The sequence below is a fragment of the Rana temporaria genome, chromosome 2, assembly GCF_905171775.1.
Source record: "Rana temporaria chromosome 2, aRanTem1.1, whole genome shotgun sequence".
Classification (NCBI taxonomy): domain Eukaryota; kingdom Metazoa; phylum Chordata; class Amphibia; order Anura; family Ranidae; genus Rana; species Rana temporaria.
Window position 1 is genome coordinate 16,148,553 of NC_053490.1, and position 20,009 is coordinate 16,168,561.

General features: G+C 46.5%; 1 protein-coding gene across 3 annotated transcripts in view; it reads right to left on the reverse strand.

The window, feature by feature from the left end:
- Positions 1-20,009, reverse strand: part of APBB1 (amyloid beta precursor protein binding family B member 1) — a 64,077-nt gene that overhangs the window by 7,540 nt on the left and 36,528 nt on the right. For 2 of the 3 annotated variants that reach the window (XM_040339874.1, XM_040339875.1), the window contains 5 exons: positions 17,580-17,705; positions 15,662-15,789; positions 9,320-9,325; positions 9,117-9,231; positions 1,940-2,024 (listed from right to left, as the gene is read on the reverse strand). In XM_040339874.1, coding sequence (XP_040195808.1) covers positions 1,940-2,024; positions 9,117-9,231; positions 9,320-9,325; positions 15,662-15,789; positions 17,580-17,705 — 460 coding nt within the window. The remainder of the gene's footprint in view (positions 1-1,939; positions 2,025-9,116; positions 9,232-9,319; positions 9,326-15,661; positions 15,790-17,579; positions 17,706-20,009) is intronic. The other variant, XM_040339876.1, reaches the window with a different exon arrangement.

The following is a 20,009-nucleotide window of genomic DNA, read 5'->3' on the forward strand; positions in this document are numbered from 1 at the left end:
TCACAGAGCAGACACAGGAGAGCTACAGATCCATCACAGAGCAGACACAGGAGAGATCCAGATCCACCACAGAGCAGACACAGGAGAGCTACAGAGCCATCACAGAGCAGACACAGGAGAGATCCAGAGCCATCACAGAGCAGACACAGGAGAGATCCAGATCCACCACAGAGCAGACACAGGAGAGCTACAGAGCCATCACAGAGCAGACACAGGAGAGATCCAGAGCCATCACAGAGCAGACACAGAAGAGCTACAGAGCCATCACAGAGCAGACACAGGAGAGCTACAGAGCCATCACAGAGCAGACACAGGAGAGCTACAGAGCCATCACAGAGCAGACAAAGGAGAGCTACAGAGCCATCACAGAGCAGACACAGGAGAGCTACAGAGCCATCACAGAGCAGACACAGGAGAGCTACAGAGCCATCACAGAGCAGACAAAGGAGAGCTACAGAGCCATCACAGAGCAGACACAGGAGAGCTACAGAGCCATCACAGAGCAGACAAAAGAGAGCTACAGAGCCATCACAGAGCAGACACAGGAGAGCTACAGATCCATCACAGAGCAGACACAGGAGAGATCCAGAGCCATCACAGAGCAGACACAGGAGAGCTACAGAGTTATCACAGAGCAGACACAGGAGATCTACATAGCCATCACAGAGCAGACACAGGAGAGCTACAGAGCCATCACAGTGCAGACATAGGAGAGATCCAGAGCCATCACAGAGCAGACACAGGAGAGCTACAGAGCCATCACAGTGCAGACACAGGAGAGCTACAGAGCCATCACAGTGCAGACACAGGAGAGCTACAGAGCCATCACAGAGCAGACAAATGAGAGATCCAGATCCATCACAGAGCAGACACAGGAGAGCTACAGATCCATCACAGAGCAGACACAGGAGAGCTACAGATGCATCACAGAGCAGACACAGGAGAGATCCAGAGCCATCACAGAGCAGACATAGGAGAGATCCAGAGCCATCACAGAGCAGACACAGGAGAGATCCAGAGCCATCACAGAGCAGACATAGGAGAGATCCAGCGCCATCACAGAGCAGACACATGAGAGATCCAGATCCATCACAGAGCAAACACAGGAGAGCTACAGATCCATCACAGAGCAGACACAGGAGAGATCCAGATCCATCACAGAGCAAACACAGGAGAGCTACAGATCCATCACAGAGCAGACACAGGAGAGATCCAGAGCCATCACAGAGCAGACACAGGAGTAAAGGGCCATCAAAGGGGCAGAAGGAATACAGTGGCATCACAGAGAAGACACAGTGCCATCACAGGTGCAGGAGGAATACAGTGGCATCACAGAGCAGACACAGGTGCAGGAGGAATACAGTGGTATCACAGAGCAGACACAGGTTCAGGAGGAATACAGCAGCATCACAGAGCAGACACAGGAGTTATACAGAGTCATCCCAGATCAGACACAGGAGTAAGGGGCCATCATAGGGCAGGAGGAGTACAGAGGCATCACAGAGCAGACACAGGAGAGATACAGAGTCATCACAGAGCAGACACATGAGCGATACAGCGGCATCACAGAGCAGACAGGAGCACAGTGGCATCACAGAGCAGACACAGAAGGAGTAAAGCATCACCACAGAACAAACAAAGGAAGCGGCACAGCGCTAGCCCAAAACAGACACAGGAGTAGTAAAGCGTCATCAGAAAGCAGACACAGGAGTAGTAAAGCGTCATCAGAAAGCAGACACAGGAGTAGTAAAGCGTCATCACAAAGCAGACACAGGAGTAGTAAAGCGTCATCACAAAGCAGACACAGGAGTACAGCGTTGTCACAGAACTTCACTAAGCAATGCAAGAAAAACACTAAAATGCCAGTTGGATAGATGAAAAAACATGACGTGCTTTTGAATACAGAAATGTGAACGAGGTCTGAGACGCAATGCGGCACCTTGGAAAGGAATGTCCACCATTCTCGAATGGTCCATGAAAAGTCCATCCACCAGTGAGCGTGTATTGCGCCTCTCAGCCATAATCTATGGATAAACAAGACAGTAATGTGGATAATTATATATATAGCGCAATAGGTGTCATCAGTGCAAAAGCAATATTATAAATACAAAGGTCGGCTGCAGTTCCCCACTAATTGTGGTGTATGGTATATATTGGCATGAATAGGAAGCTGCGCCAACCCCAATCTTTATATTTGTATCTAGTACTCAATCAATTATATCAACATAACTAAAACTATAATAAATTATTATAATGTTAAATCACACAAAACGTGATTCGGTGCACAAAAGTTCCAGCGATATTTCTTCACATAATAATCGTGTCCAAATATAAATTTGTGTTTGAGAAATCCAAAGCTGGCGACTCACCAAATCCAAAGCTGGCGACTCACCAAATCCAAAGCTGGCGACTCACCGCCACCTTCCAAAGTTTGCACTCACCAGAGAGCAGCAATCAAAAAGCCTCAACAATGTCTGCTTCAGTAGGTTCTCTATGTAGATCCACCAAAGGTTTCCCCAGCAGATGCAGCAATAATCTTTTCATATATCTCCATGAATCCTCGATTCTTATTCAAAACAAACGGCCATCATTGCACAATACTCCTTACTTTATTTAGCTTAACCACTTCAATACTGGCCCATTGTAATATGACGTCCACAGAGGGGATCTCCCATCCTGGGTGGACGTCATATGACGTCCTGGGCTTTGTGGGGGGATATCTGAATGATGCCTGCCGCTAGAGGCATCATTCAGATATCCTTCTCTTCTGCTGGCAATTCTGTGCAACACAAGAATGATCATAGCGGCGGTTCCGCTGCTTCATCGTTCTTATAGGCGGCGGGAGGGGACATCCCCCCCCTCCCGCCGCCATCCGATGCTTTTCCGGGCTCTCCCGTGCCATCGGGGGACCGGAGAAAGAATCGTCCGGCGCTAGCAGGAAGCATAGAGATGACTGGTGACCAGATGGTCACCAGTCATCTCTATGACCTGTCGGAGGACCCGGGCGCGATGTGATGACGTCACGCCCGGGTACTCGTATGTAAACAAAGCCGCGATTGCGGCTACTAAGCAATTGTAATCATGAGATCGGTGACATTTTTTTCACCGATTTCATGCTTTCCAGCCTGGAGGAGAGATGTGGGGTCTTATTGACCCCACATCTCTCTATAAAGAGGACCTGTCACACACATTTCCTATTACAAGGGATGTTTACATTCCTTGTAATAGGAATAAAAGTGATAAAAAAAAAAATAATAATAAAAAAAAAAAATAAAGACGCCCCTGTCCCCGGTAGCTCGCGCGCAGAAGCGAACGCACACACAAGTCCCGCCGACATATGTAAACGCCGCTTAAACCACATATGTGAGGTATTGCCGCGTGCGTTAGAGTGCCAGCAACAATTCTAGCACTAGATCTTCTCTGTAAATCTAAACTGGTAACCTGTAAACATTTTCAAAGCGTTGCCTATGGAGATTTTTAAAGTACCGAAGTTTGGCGCCATTCCATGAGTGTGCGCAATTTTAAAGCGTGACAGGTTAGGTATCTATTTACTCGGTGTAACATCATCTTTCATATTTTACAAAAAAATTGGGCTAACTTTACTGTTTTGTTATTTTTTTAATTCATGAAACAATTTTTTCCCCAAAAAAAGGCGTTTGAAAAATTATTGCGCAAATACCGTGCAAGATAAAAAGTTGCAATGACCCTCGTTTTATTCCCTAGGGTGTCTGCTAAAAAAACATATATAATGTTTGGGGGTTCTGCGTAATTTTCTAGCAAAAGAATGATGATTTGTACATGTAGGAGAGAAGTGCCAGAATAGGCCCGGTATGGAGGTGTGTATAAAAGCCCGGTATGGAAGTGGTTAAAAAAGATTTAACAAGTGTTCACCCAGTTGTTCCCGGTTGGAAGAGGTCACTGAACCCCCATCACATACCAGCATTTGGGCCTGGCTCGCTCGGTCCGGAAGTGGAACTTCCGCTCATCTGATTCCTCCCCCACCTCCAGTGCCACGATTGCCACCTTTTGGGGGGGGGGGGGGGTAAGGATACTTGTATATGACAGGTATCCTTTCCCACTTCCGGGTGTCCGAGCCACGGCCCGTGACGTCACCGCGGGGGCTCCCTCCTCCTCTGCTAGCCGCTGGGCCAATAAGAGAGAGGAGCAGGGCCTCGCGCAGGCGCAGTAGGGTTCCCGCCGTAAAGCCAAAAGGCTACACTGCCGGGTACCCTTACGGGTGGCAGCACCCGACAACTGATGGAAACATCAGCTGCGGTGCCGACATCGAGGGACTCCAGGACAGGTAAGTGTCAGCAGCTGTAGTATGTGTAGCTGCTGGCTTTTAAAAAATAAAATTGTTGGACGCTTTAAAATCAAAGAGGGAACATTTAGAAACTTTAATTGCGCCAAAGCAGTGCCCTGAAAAATGCATTTTACCTTTAATTCCTCCTAATAGCAGTGCATTCCTGTTCTGTAGCTTTATACATATAATGGATATAAAAAGTCTACACACCTCTGTTATATTAAATATCAGGTTTCTGTGATGTAAAAAAAAAGAGACAAAGATAAATCATTTCAAAACTTTTTCCACCTTTAATGTGACCTATAAACTGTACAACTCAGTTGAAAAACAAAATTAAAGGGGGAGGGAGTAAAAATAAAGAAATAAAATAATGTGGTTGCATAAGTGTGCACACCCTCTTATAACTGGGGATGTAGCCGTGTTCAGAATTAAGAAATCACATTCAGACTCATGTTAAATAGGAGTCAGTACACACTTGCCATCATTTAAAGTGCCTCTGATGAACCCCAAATAAAGTTTAGCTGTTCTAGTAGGTCTTTCCTGACATTTTCTTAGTCGCATTCTACAGCAAAAGCTATGGTCCGCAGAGAGCTTCTAAAGCATCAGTGGTATCTCATTGTTAAAGGGTATCAGTCAGGAGAAGGGTACAAAAGAATTTCCAAGGCATTAGATATACCATGGAACTCAGTGAAGACCGTCATCATCAAGTGGAGAAAATATGGCACAACAGTGACATTGCCAAGAACTGGACATCCCTCCAAAATTGATGAAAAGATGAGAAGAAAATTGGTCAGGGAGGCTGCCAAGAAGCCTACAACAACATTAAAGGAGCTGCAAAAATATCTGGCAAGTACTGGCTTGTGTGGTACATGTGACAACAATCTATCGTATTCTTCATATGTCTGGGCTATGGGGTAGAGTGACCAGACGGAAGATTTTTCTTACAAAGAAAAACATCCAAGCCCGGCTAAATTTAGCAAAAACACATCTAAAGTCTCCAAAAAGCATGTGGGAAAATGTGTTCTGGTCTGAAGTAACCAAGGTTGAACTTTTTGGCCATGATTCCAAAAGATATGTTTGGTGCAAAAACAACAATGCACATCACCAAAAGAACACCATACCCACTGTGAAGCATTGTGGTGGCAGCATCATGCTTTGGGGCTGTTTTTATGCAGCTGGAACAGGGGCCTTAGTCAAGGTAGAGGGAGTTATGAACAGTTCCAAATACCAGTCAATGTTGTCACAAAACCTTCAGGCTTCTGCTAGAAAGCTGAACATGAACAGGAACGTCATCTTTCAGCATGACAACAACCCAAAGCATACATCCAAATCAACAAAGGAATGGCTTCACCAGAAGAAGAATAACGTTTTGGAATGGCCCAGCCAGAGTCCAGACCTGAATCCCATTGAAAATCTGTGTGGGGTGATGTGAAGAGAGGCTGTGCACAGGAGATGACCTCGCCATCTGAAAGATTTGGAGTGTTTTTGCAAAGAAGAGCGTGCAAATATTGCCAAGTCAAGATGTGCCATGCTAATAGACTCGTACCCAAAAACACTGAGTGCTGGAATAAAATCAACAGTCCTTCAACAAAGTATTCGTTTAAGGGTCGGCACACTTATGCAATCACATTATTTTATTTTTACTTCCCTCCAACTAAAAGATTTCAGTTGGTTGTTCAACCGAGTTGTACAGTTTATAGGCCACATTAAAGGTGGAAAAGGTTTTGAAATTATTTATCTTTGTCTCATTTGTTTACATCACAAAAACCTGACATTTTAATCACTTGAGACCCGCGCTGTAGACGAAAGACGTCCACAGCGCGGCTCTCAACTGCCGGGTGGACATCCTTTTATGTGCATTCCCCGCGCGCACCGCTGGGGGCGCGCAGCGGGGAAAGACTGTGCCCGGGGCATCGCTGAGATGCCGATGCACGTGCCTGGCAGCTGTGATATCCGCCATGTACCCGCGATTGGCGGTGACAGCAGGGACGTGGAGCTCTGTGTGTAAACACAGAGCTCCACGTCCTGTCAGGGAGACCGATGCTGTGTCCCTTGTACATAGGGACACAGCATCGGTCACCTCCCCCAGTCAGTCCCCTTCCCCCACAGTTAGAATCACTCCCAGATTACACATTTAACCCCTTCCTCACCCCCTAGTGTTAACCCCTTCACTGCCAGTCACATTTATACAGCAATCAGTGCATTTTTATAGCACTAAGATGTATAAATGTGAATGGTCCCAAAATAGTGTCAAAAGTGTCCGATATGTCCGCCGTAATACCGCAGGCCTGACAAAAAAATAAATAAATAAAAAAATCGCAGATCGCCGCCATTACTAGTAAAAAATTTTTTAAAAAAATCATAAATCTATCCCCTATTTTGTAGGAGCTATAACTTTTGCGCAAACCAATCAATATACGCTTATTGCGATTTTTTTTTTTAAACAAAAATATGTAAAAGAATAGGTATCGGCCTAAACTGAGGAAAAAAATAAATAAATTGGGATATTATTATAACAAAAAGTAAAAAATATTGTGTTTTTTTTTGTCTGTTTTTGTTTATAGCGCAAAAAATAAAAATCGCAGAGATGATCAAATACCACCAAAAGAAAGCTCTATTTGTGGGGGAAAAAAAATGATAAAAATATAATTTGGGTACAGTGTTGTATGACCGCGCAATTGTCATTCAAAATGCGCCAACGCTGAAAGCTGAAAATTGGTCTGGGCAGGAAGGGGGTTTAAAGTGGATGTAAACCCCCAAAAAAATTTTTTTTTGATGTCACAATGTAGAGTATAAGATTTCCTATCATCTGTGCCCAGTCTTGCCACACAGAGTAAATCCAGCGCTGAGCAATCCTCTTTTATTGTTCAGTGAAAATTAACAGAATTCCAGATAAAAACTTGCCAAATTATAAAGTCAGTTTCTCTGTTCTTGCTTTGTGTTACAGGTTATTTACATATCTAGAGCTTGGACATGTTTATCATATGTTATGTTATGTTGTGACATAAAAAAAAAAAAAAAACATTTTTTGGGGTTTACATCCACTTTAAGTGCCCGGTAATGAAGTGGTTAAACAGGGGTGTGTAGACTTTTTATAACCACTGTATCTACACTTCGAAATCTAATGCACTGCTGCCTATGACTGCTAGTCTCCACAAATTTGAAGTTCTCTGTGCTGCAGAGAATGCTATACCTGAAAACCAGCAGTGCAAGGATCTCCCTGCTTCCATCCATTCTGTGAATCTGTGCCTTCTCCACTTCTGGTGCTTCTTGCTCATGACTCCATCCATCATCAGCGCAACAGCCATGATAGAAGGAAGCAAAACCCTGCTCCTCTACCAATATGGCTGCCTCCACCAGAGACACAGGGCTAGATTCAGATACAATTGTGTATCTATGGGCCGGCGTAACGTATCTCAGATACGTTACGCCGCCGTAAATTAGGGCGCAAGTTCCGTATTCAGAAAGAACTTACGCCCTTAGTTACGGCGGCGTAACGTATTTGGTCCGGTGTAAGCCCGCCTAATTCAAATGGGGATGATGTGGGCGTGTTTTATTTAAATGAATGGGTGACCCCGCGCATTTGACGCATTTTATGCGCCGTTCGTGAAAAAATCCCAGTGCGCATGCTCGAAATTACGCCGCAAATCGCCATTGCTTTAGACGTGAACGTAACTTACGTACAGCCCTATTCACGAATGACTTACGCAAACGACGTAAAATTTTCAAAACTCGACGCGGGAACGATGTCCATACTTAAAGTGGAGGTTCACCCTTAGAGGGCACCTTTTCCCCTTAGATTCCTGCTCGTTTTGTCTAGGGGAATCGGCTATTTGTTTTAAAATATGAGCCGTACTTACCGTTTACGAGATGCATCCTCTCTGTCGCTTCCGGGTATGGGCTGCGGGAATGGGCGTTCCTTCTAGATTGACAGTCTTCCGAGAGGCTTCCGACGGTCGCATCCATCGCGTCACGATTTTCCGAAAGAAGCCGAACGTCGGTGCGCAGGCGCAGTATAGAGCCGCACCGACGTTCGGCTTCTTTCGGCTACGAGTGACGCGATGGATGCGACCGTCGGAAGCCTCTCGGAAGAATGTCAATCAAGAAGGAACGCCCGCTCCCGAAGACCCATACCCGGAAGCGGCGGAGAAGATGCATCTCGAAAACGGGTAAGTACGGATCATATTTTAATACAAATAGCCGATTCCCCTAGACAAAACGAGCAGGAATCTAAGGGGAAAAAATAAAAATTTTAATAAATGGGTGAACTCCCGCTTTAACATTGGCTACGCCTCATATAGCAGGGGTAACTTTACGCCGGAAAAAGCCGAACGTAAACGATGTAAAAAAATTCGCCGGCCGAACGTACGTTTCTGAATCGGCGAATCTACCTAATTAGCATATTCATAACGTAACTATACGGAAGCGCCACCTAGCGGCCAGCGTAAATATGCAGCCTAAGATACGACGGTTTAAGAGACTTACGTTGGTCGGATCTTAGGGAAATCTATGCGTAACTGATTCTATGAATCAGTCGCATAGATACGACCCCGAAACTCAGAGATACGACGGCGTCTCCGGAGATACGCCGTCGTATCTCCTTTCTGAATCCGGCCCACAGAGTATAACACATGGCAAGTCAGTAATGGGGAAAATACTGACTGCAGGTAGATCACATATATTTATATAGGGAGTTTTTTAATTATTACTATTATGATCTGTGGCTGGTATTTTCCTTCACAAGTGTGTTCTCTATGCTGCTTTCCCCCATCAAAAAAAAAGGTGAAAACACGTTATAGAAATGAAGACTTACATGGGAGCAGACCCCATGAAGACCGGTGGCAATGGCCTTGGCGGGGACCTCACATCGGAACACGTGACATTTCAGTAGCTGTGTCAGTTTGTCCCTGGCGACATAGGCAAAGTCCCTGCAATGAGGAAATGGCAATATGAGGGGTGGGGTACAGAAGAGCTGAGAGATCAGGTATAAAACCAATCACCAGATATATACTGTACCTCTCTCTGTCCATCCGCAGCACAACCAGACAGAAAAGACAATTAGTAAGGAAGAGACCGGAACACAATAATCAGTTTATTGTACAAGATTATTTGTAGATATTCCAAAGTAGGGAATTCAGAAATCATGGCATATGGAAGGATACAGGACCTCCTCCAGTTAGAGGAAGAACGACCCACTGACAGATGGTCAAGGTAAGTGTTATGGAAGTAGTATAGAAGGACACAGAGTCAGGTTTATATGATAATTTAAGACACTACAAGGCATGGAAATATATAAAACGGCAGCAACCCATGGCAAAAACATGTCTCCAAGGAGGCGAAAATTATTAGGCCAACTAAACTGTTATAATGTGAACTGTAATTCCGCGTACACACAGGGCCGCCATCAGAAGGGTACAGGCAGTACACCTGTAAGGGGTCCGGAGGTTCACAGGGCCCCGGATGGCAACCCCCTTTTTTTTATAATTTTTAAATTTCTTTTATATAAATGTTTATTAAAGGGCTCAGAGGTCCCCAGGGCCCCATGTGGCAAACCCCCCCTTTTTTTTTTAATAAATGTTTATTTTTGTTTATATATTTTTTTTATTAAAGGGCCCTGGATGGCAACCCCCCCCTTTTTTTTATAAATGTTTATTTTATTTTTTTTATATATTTTTTTTTAGTTATTTTTTATTAAAAGGTCCCGGATGGCAACCCCCCTTTTTTGTAATTTGTAATAATTTGTGTGTATATATATATATTTTTTTATTAAAGGCCCCAGGGGCCCCAGATGGCAACCCCCTTTTTTTAAAAAAAAAAAAAATTTTATTTCCTTATTTTTTCATTTTATTAAAGGGCCCAGAGGTCCCCAGGGCCCCGGATGGCTACCCCCTTTTTTTATATATATTTTTCTTTATTTCTTCTTTTTTGTAAAGGGCCCCCCCGCTTCTCAATTCACGGCAGCGCCCCCCCCGCTTCTCAATTACAGGCAGCAGCACCCCTGCCCCCCCCCCCCCCCCCGGTTCTCTGCTCCAGGAGGGCCCATGCCTGAAGCTGTGTAAGGGGCCCCATAATTTCTAATGGCTGCCCTGCGTACACACAATCGGAATTTCTGACAACAAATGTTCCATGTGAGCTTTTGGTCGAATATTCAGACCGTGTAGTAGTCTCCATCGGATATTTGCTGTCTGAATTTCCGACAACAAAATGTTTGAGAGCTGGTTCTCAAGTTTTCCGCACGCACAAAAATCCTACGCATGCTCGGAATCATTGAACCTAATTTTTCTTGGCTCGTTGTAGTGTTGTACATGACCACGTTCTTGACGTTCGGAATTTCTGACAATATTTGTGTGACCGTGTGTATGCAAAACTAGTTTGAGCCGACATTCCGCCGGAAAAAATTCCACGGTTTTGTTGTCGGAATGTCCGATCGTGTGTACGCGGCCTTAGACAGGGTAATTCGGTTTGTTGAAGGCTGGGAATTTTTCTTTGTTGCTTTTTTGAAAATTGTTAAGCCCCTTTACACTGCTTCAGTGAACTGTGCTACAGCAAAACTTGTTACTGGCAATCTTGTGTTTTGAGAACTTTAACCCCCCCCCTCCCTTTTTAGTTTGGATGAGCGTTGGGTTTCCCCAACCTTGTCCATGTAGCTCTCCCTGGAGATGTGAGAGATTACATCATTGCTGTTATAACATATCCCCCCGACACAACTGCCATCATCCTCTGTCTTCTGCCACAGAGGGCCTTGTCACATAGGAGAGGCAGGACAGGAGACGCACCGTATATACTCGAGTATAAGCCGAGGTTTTCAGCACATTTTTTGGTGCTGAAAATGCCCCCCTCGGCTTATACTCAAGTCACCTTTTTGCGCCTGATCTCCCGGAGCTTTGGAAACCCGGTATCGGCCAGCCGTAGGTCCCCTGGACCCCAAACTTGCCACATATATAGTCTCCACTCTTCCTCTACAAGTGTGCAAAGTTTGTTGTCTGGGGGACCTACGGCCGGGGAGCACCAATTTTTCAAAGCAGGGCATCCCTTCAATAGACTCCAATGTTAAACGGTAATTTCTCCGGTGACCCGGTACCGGACGATTGTAGGCTCCCTGGATCCGGAATTCGGCACACATGTAGCACAATTCCTCCTCTACACGTGTGCAAAGTTTGTTGTCTGGGGAACCTACAGCTTGGGAGCACTGATTTTTCAAAGCCGGGCACCCCTTCCATAGACTCCCATGTTAAACGTCAGTCTAGGCATTGACACAGCGAGGCATGGACACAGTAAGGCATGCAGATGGACACCCTAGGCTTATACTCGAGTCAATACGTTTTCCCATTTTTTTGTGGTAAAATTAGGTGCCTCGGGTTATATTCGGGTCAGCTTATACTCGAGTATATACGGTATTTTTTCTCTGCTGCAGAACAGCAACACTTAGGCAGACGAGCGTACAACACTGTACAGACGAGCGGACAGTCCGATGAAAATGGTCCGCCGGACCGTTTTCATCGGACATGTCCGCTGGGAGATTTCTGTCTGATGGTTGTACACACCATCAAACAGAAATCCGCGCGGACACGATACGAGGTGACGTGGCCGCGACAATGACGCGGCCACGACAATGACGCGGCCACGACGACGTGCGCAGCCCTGGAAGGTCAATGCTTCCACGCATGCGTCTAATCACTTCGACGCATGCGAGGGCTTTCGGCCGAGCGGACATGTCCGGTGAGTCTGTACAGATGACCGAACTTGTCCGACGGATAGGCTTCCAGCGGACATGTTTCTTAGCATGCCAAGAAACATTTGTCCACCGGAAACCTGTCCGATCTGCCGGAAAATTGTCCGGTCGGCAGTACAGACGACCGAACATGTCCGCTGAAACTTGTCCGTGGACCAGTTTCAGCGGACATGTTCGGTCGTGTACGGGGCCTTACAGGTCTTGTCCCTCCTCAAACCTCCTCCAGACTACTCTGCGGTACAACAGACTGCTTCAGGTATTGAAGGAGGATTTCATCTTCACCTGGTCTTCCTAACGGGTTGGTTGGCTCCAGACGTTTGCATGGCCGGGCTGCGGCCATGGTCGCGGCTCGACGCTCTGCATGTCACGGCATACTGTGTGGCAGTGAACGCAGAGTTTTACTGCACATGCGGGAGTGGCGTCAAAAGCCATTGCGAATATCTCCTAAATGGTGCATGATTAGGCCATAATCATTGTACCTACAGGTAAGCTGAAAGTGTTAGTAAAGGTTCGTTTTTTTTTAAAATAACAAACATGTCAATACTTACCTCCACTGTGCAGTTCATTTTGCACAGAGTGGCCCCGATCCATGTCTTCTGGGGTCCCTCGACAGCTGTCTCGGTTCCTCCCCACCCCGCATCATTGATTTGATTGACAGCAGCGGGAGCCAATGGCTGCTATCAATCATCCATTGACGAGCCAAGAACAGCCGAGAAGCCAGACTTTCGAGGGCTCCGGTAAGTAAACGGGGGGGCGGGGAGCTTTACAACCCCTTTAACTGTAGGTACAAGTTAATTTACGGGGTTAACTCCCACTTTAATGTGTTCTTTTTTCTCCACTTTCTATACTATAATCTGGATTTCACCCACTAAAACTGCCCCCCAGATTCCAAAGGCCTTCTAGCTGTGACATCTTTATATCCATGTTAATCTGCATCTCCAACAAAGTCCTCTCTGTATGGGTTTTGGGTACCGTATTTATCGGCGTATACCGCGCACTTTTTTGCCCTGAAAAATCAGGGCAAAATCGTGGGTGCGCGATATACGCCGATACCCGCGCTGTGTTTGAACCACTGCGCCAGCATATACCGAGCGCAGTACACTCGGGCAGGCTCGGCTCCTCTTGCGTAAAGGATGTACAGGACGTATGTGTGTCCTGTACATCCTTTACGCGAGAGGAGCTGAGCCTGCCCGACTATACCAGAGTGTACTGCGCTCGGTATATGCCGGCGCAGTGGTTAAAACACAGCGCGGGAAGCGAGCAGGGAGGACACCACAATGGCCGCAGAAGGACGCTGGACCAGACGAGGCCGCCGATGGACGACGGGCAGGACGCGATGGATGACGGGCAAGACACCGACGAGGGGCATCCAAACTAAGTATTTTTTGTTTTTCAGGAATTTTCCTTCAAGTTCGGGGGTGCGCGATATACGCCGGGGCGCGTTAGCCAGATAAATACGGTACATATAAACATGGCAATGCCACTGAAAGTACAAAAGATTTCATACACATAGCAAGCAACACGTATACCAATAGTTACCATCAGAATATACAGCACCAGATTCCTACGATGGGAGTGTACAAGTGAAATGAATCCAAGAATCCCAAATGTGTTTACATTCTGGTGGCAAACATTGAAGCTCATAAGGAAGTTTGCACAAGAGAAGTTTGCAACCAACCAGCTTCTGCTCAGCTAAAGGAGAAAGTGCTCTCTTCCTTGTTCATGATCTTCTTAATACAGAAATACAGGATTCTTAGGAGAGCTTTAACTTTATATTTATAGAGTGTAATTGGGGTATAAGAGGTTTGTGAAATAATTCCAGGAGAATTATCATGTTTTTGAGCGATAACATGGACCCCCAATAGGTGTCCTTAACCTCCTGCTGTCTGAGGGTTGCACACATTTGGTTATGCCATTTATCATTGGCTCTCTGATATCTAGATCTAAAGAAACTACTGGTTGCCATCTAGTATGTGGACATCAGTTTGGTCCTATACGGACCTTCAATACTGATGCCCAACTCACGGTTCCTCCAGACTTTCTCCACTTTGGAGAACATGATCTACCATGGTTTCCTCTAGGGTTGTCCCGATACCACTTTTTTAAGACCGAGTACAAGTACCGATCCTTTTTTTCCCCCAAGTACTCGCCGATACCGAATACCGATACTTTTCTTTAATCTCATGTGACAGCGGCACATGTGTCAGTAGTTTTTTTTTTGTTTGTTTTTTATATTTAACAATTTGTTTTTATTTTATTTATAATGCTTTCTTTTTTATAAGGGGGGGGTGGACTGTGTCAGTTTTCTTTTTTTTTTATTATTATTTTCTACAATATATTTTTTTATTCTTTTTTCAGCCCTGTTGGGGTGGGGGGCTTTGGTGAGATATCAGGGGTCTTAACAGACCTCTGACATCTCCCCTTTGAGACAGAGAAAGGGACTGAGGACACATGTTCCCCAGTCCCTTTCTCAGCAGCATCAGCTGCGCTGAAAATGAATGGAGAGAAGAAAGACGCTTCTCTTCATTCATAAACTGAAACATTGTAATCACAGTTTACAATGTTTCAGTTATGTGAATAGACAGAGTCAGTGATCACTGACTCTGTCCATTCGGAGCAGTAAGGAGCCGGATTTACCGGCTCCTATCTCCGCTCTCCATCTTGACAGTTCCAGGGGGTGGAGGAGTACAGAGGGAGAGAGAAACACAGGGGGGACACGGAGGGAGAGAGAAACACGGGGGGGGGGGGGGACACGGAGGGATACACGGAGGGAGAGAGAAACACGGGGGGGGGGGACACACGGAGGGAGAGAGAAACATGAGGGGGGGAAACGGAGGGAGAGAGAAACATGGGGACACACACGGAGGGAGAGAGAAACACGGGGGGGGGGACACGGAGGGAGAGAGAAACACGGGGGGGGCAACGGAGGGATACACGGAGGGAGAGAGAAACATGGGGGGGGGCACGGAGGGAGAGAGAAACACGGGGGACACACGGAGGGAGAGAGAAACACGGAGGGAGAGAGAGAGAAACACGGAGGGATACACGGAGGGAGAGAGAAACATGGGGGGGGCAGAGAGGGAGAGAGAAACATGGCGGGGGACACACAGAGGGATACACGGAGGGAGAGAGAAACACGGCGGGGGACACGGAGGGAGAGAGAAACACGACGGGGGACACGGAGGGAGAGAGAAACACGGCGGGGGACACGGAGGGAGCGAGAAACACGGCGGGGGACACGGAGGGAGAGAGAAACACGGCGGGGGACACGGAGGGATACACGGAGGGAGAGAGAAACACGGGGGGAGGGAGACTGCAGCAAAACAGAGAGGGGCTGGAGGAGGACACGGGACAGTCAACGGTGATCGTGTGTGGGGGAGTTACAAGCACCGATCACCGCTGATTTTAAAGCAGCTGAAAGCTGGGGGGGGGGGGGGGGGAAGAGAAGCGAAGAAATTACTTTTAAATCTATACAGCGGTGCTTGGTATCGGTATTGGGACAACCCTAGTTTCCCCTTACCTTTGTTTCCATATACCTATATTACTTGTATTCCTAGGCCTTGGTAATAACTGCATCGCCATGCGAGAGGACAGCTCCAAATATCAAATCATAATTTAGTACTCACCTCCCGTCATCCCGTCCCACACCCCACACTCGGATGCTGACAATAGGCTGGGAGTGGAGCAGGGTCTCTCCTGTGGAGTCATAGAGCTTCAGAGAATCCTCATCCAAGACCAGCAGCATGTCTTTCCCCTAAAATATAAGCAATTTGGTAAAACCTTCCAACCCACATCTCCTACATAATAACATCCTAATCTTATACGAGAATATACACTCACTGGCCACTTTATTAGGTGCACCTTGCTAATACTGGGTTGTTAGTACCCTTTTGCCTTCAGAACTGCCTTTATTCTTCATGGCAAAGATACAACAAAGTGTTGGAAACATTCTTCCGAGATTTTGGTCCATAGTGACATGAAAGCATCACACAGTTAGTCCTGGTTCACACCTACGCAGGTTGCCGTTTGCATATTGCAGGTGCATTTTGTATTTTTTAATACACGCTTTTGATCCATTAAGGTCTATGAAACAAAAAAACGGAAAAAAGTCCCTTTCCACAAAATGCACACAGATGTGAACTACATCCATAGGAAACCATGTTAACCGCTTAAGGACCGCCTCCTGCACATTTACGTCGTCAGAATGGCACGGCTGGGCACATGCACCTACAGGTACGTCCTCTGCTAGTGCCCAGCCGTGGGTCGCGGGCATGCGCCCACGACCCGGTCCGATGCTCCGGGACCCGATCGCCGCTGGAGTCCCGCGATCGGTCCCCAGAGCTGAAGAAAGAGGAGAGATGTGTGTAAACACGGCTTCCCCGTTCTTCACTGTGGCGCCGTCATCGATCGTGTCATCCCTTTTATAGACGTCACACCTACAGCTACACCCCCTACAGTTAGAAACACATAACCCCTTCAGGGCCCACTTGTGGTTAACTCCCAAACTGCAATTGTCATTTTCACAGTAAACAATGCATTTTAAATGCATTTTTTGCTGTGAAATTGACATTGGTCCCAAAAATGTGTCAAAATTGTCAGAAGTTTACACACAGAGCTCTACGTCCCTGCTCAGTTACTGCGCAATCGCGAGTGCCTGGCGGCCATCGGGCACGCGCACTGTCTTCCCAGTGACGCGACGGGTGCGCGCGCGCCGCCAGCGGCCCGCGCCCTAGAGGCTTTAATTGGCAGGACGTCGTACGACGTCCTGTCGGAACAATAGCGCATTCCGCCCGCCGTCATTTGACGCCGGGCGGATGTTAAGTGGTTAAAAAGGACCGGCATATTTGAAACTACATTTTTTAAAGCCAAACTTTAAAATCATTCAATTGGCAAGCATTAAAGCGGAGTTCCACCCAAAAATTGAACTTCCGCTTTTCGGAACCCTCCCCCCTCCGGCGTCACATTTGGCACCTTTCAGGGGTCAGGGGTGCAGATACCTATCTAAGACAGGTATTTCCACCACTTCCAGATATCGACTCCCGCGAGACTCATTCCCCTGCTGTCTTCTGGGAAACACACCGTTGCCAGGAGAGAGCGGGGAACAGTGACGGCACGCCGCGCTACTCGTGCATGTGCAGTAGGGAACCGGGCAGTGAAGCCGCAAGGCTTCACTTCCTGATTCCCACACCGAGCATGGCGATTGCTCGTCCTCGTCTGCCGACTTCGTGGGTGCGCTGGACAGGTAAGTATTCATTTTTTTAAAAGTCAGCAGCTGCAGTATTTGTAGCTGCTGGCTTTTAAAAAAAAAAAATGGGGGTCCTCTGCTTTAAGTAAAGTAATTTGGAGCTTTAAAAGACAGAAATCAAAATGATAGAAGAACAATCACCAGAAGGAGCAAGTATTCGGTGTGTGATGGGGGCAAGCTTACATCTAATGGCTGACATTCTGTCATCGGTATAAATCTTACTCTGGAAGATGTATGTACTGGAATGGAAGGGGTAGGGGCCGATTCTGAGCTACATACAGTAACACAGGCAGAATTACCTGAGTCAGGCTCTGGTTGTGGAGTGACAACTGTCTGATGCAACTGTTTACAGCGACGCTGCTTCTTCCAGGAGCCAAATCCTCCTCTGTCATTTCCACCCAACCGAGAGAACGCACAGAAAAGTTCTGAAAGGGCAGTCAGAAAGAAAGAATAAATAATAGGGATTGTTGTCATTTTCAATTGTATGACCAATACCAAACTCTCTACTTGATGGTTGTTTCTGAATGATAGCGAGCGATAGAGGGGGGGGGGGGGATGGGAGATAGAAGAACGAACAACACTCACTCCGTGTTAAATGGATGAATAGGTATATAAACCCCTAATGAGCCAAATGATATTCATAAAATATGTGAAACGCCAACAACCAAGAGGAAGAGATAAATCGTACAATTAATTTAACAAAGTTATGGTAAAAAAGAGAGAGAGAAGAGAAGGAGAGAGTTGTATTTTTCCCTCTCGGAAATATATTGTATGACCGACTTCAAACTATGTATTTTCTTAAATTTTTCTTGATACAAGACAAGGGAGGGAGGGGCCGGGAAAGAGAGAGAAAGGAAAGGGGGGAGAGAAAGAGAAAAAAAAAAGGGGGGGGGAGAGCACGAGAGAGCGCGCGAGCAAGAATGAGAGAGAGAGAGAGAACAAGAGAGCAAGAGAATGAGACAGAACGAGAGTGAGCGAGAGAACTGGAGAGAGGAAGAAAATGAGCGAGAGAGAGAGTGAACGAGAGAACGAAAGTGAGCGAGAGAACGAGAGTGAGAGAGCAAGAGAGCGAACACGAGAGAGAGCGCGAGAACAAACGAGGGAGAGAACAAACGAGAGAGAGAACAAACGAGAGAGAGAGAACACAAACGAGAGAGAGAGAACACAAACGAGAGAGAGAGAACACAAACGAGAGAGAGAGAACACAAACGAGGGAGAGAACAAACGAGGGAGAGAACACAAACGAGGGAGAGAACAAACGAGAGCGAGAACAAACGAGAGAGAGAACAAACGAGGGAGAGAACAAACGAGGGAGAGAACAAACGAGGGAGAGAACAAACGAGGGAGAGAACAAACGAGAGAGAGAACACAAACGAGAGAGAGAACACAAACGAGAGAGAGAACACAAACGAGAGAGAGAACACAAACGAGAGAGAACACAAACGAGAGAGAACACAAACGAGAGAGAGAGAACACAAACGAGAGAGAACACAAACGAGAGAGAGAGAACACAAACGAGAGAGAACACAAACGAGAGAGAACACAAACGAGAGAGAGAGAACACAAACGAGAGAGAACACAAACGAGAGAGAACACAAACGAGAGAGAGAGAACACAAACGAGAGAGAACACAAACGAGAGAGAGAACAAACGAGGGAGAGAACAAACGAGAGAGAGAACAAACGAGGGAGAGAACAAACGAGGGAGAGAACAAACGAGGGAGAGAACACAAACGAGGGAGAACACAAACGAGGGAGAACACAAACGAGAGAGAGAACACAAACGAGGGAGAGAACAAACGAGGGAGAACAAACGAGGGAGAGAACAAACGAGGGAGAGAACAAACGAGGGAGAGAACACAAACGAGGGAGAGAACAAACGAGAGAGAACACAAACGAGAGAGAACACAAACGAGAGAGAACACAAACGAGAGAGAACACAAACGAGGGAGAGAACAAACGAGAGAGAGAACAAACGAGGGAGAGAACAAACGAGGGAGAGAACAAACGAGAGAGAGAACACAAACGAGAGAGAGAACACAAACGAGAGAGAGAACACAAACGAGAGAGAGAACACAAACGAGAGAGAGAACACAAACGAGAGAGAACACAAACGAGAGAGAGAACAAACGAGGGAGAGAACAAACGAGGGAGAGAACAAACGAGGGAGAGAACAAACGAGGGAGAGAACAAACGAGGGAGAGAACAAACGAGGGAGAGAACAAACGAGAGAGAGAACAAACGAGAGAGAGAACAAACGAGGGAGAGAACAAACGAGGGAGAGAACAAACGAGGGAGAGAACAAACGAGGGAGAGAACACAAACGAGGGAGAACACAAACGAGAGAGAGAACAAACGAGGGAGAGAACAAACGAGGGAGAGAACAAACGAGGGAGAGAACAAACAAGGGAGAGAACAAACAAGAGAGAACACAAACGAGAGAGAACACAAACGAGAGAGAACACAAACGAGAGAGAACACAAACGAGAGAGAGAGAGAACAAACGAGAGAGAACACAAACGAGAGAGAGAGAACAAACGAGAGAGAGAGAACAAACGAGAGAGAGAGAACAAACGAGAGAGAGAGAGAACAAACGAGAGAGAGACCGAACGAACGAACGAACGAACGAACGAACGAACGAGAGAGAGAGAGAGAAGGAACAAGAGATAAGAGAAAGGATACGGGGTAAATAGAGAAGAAGAAAAACACAGGAGAGGTAGAGTATAGTCA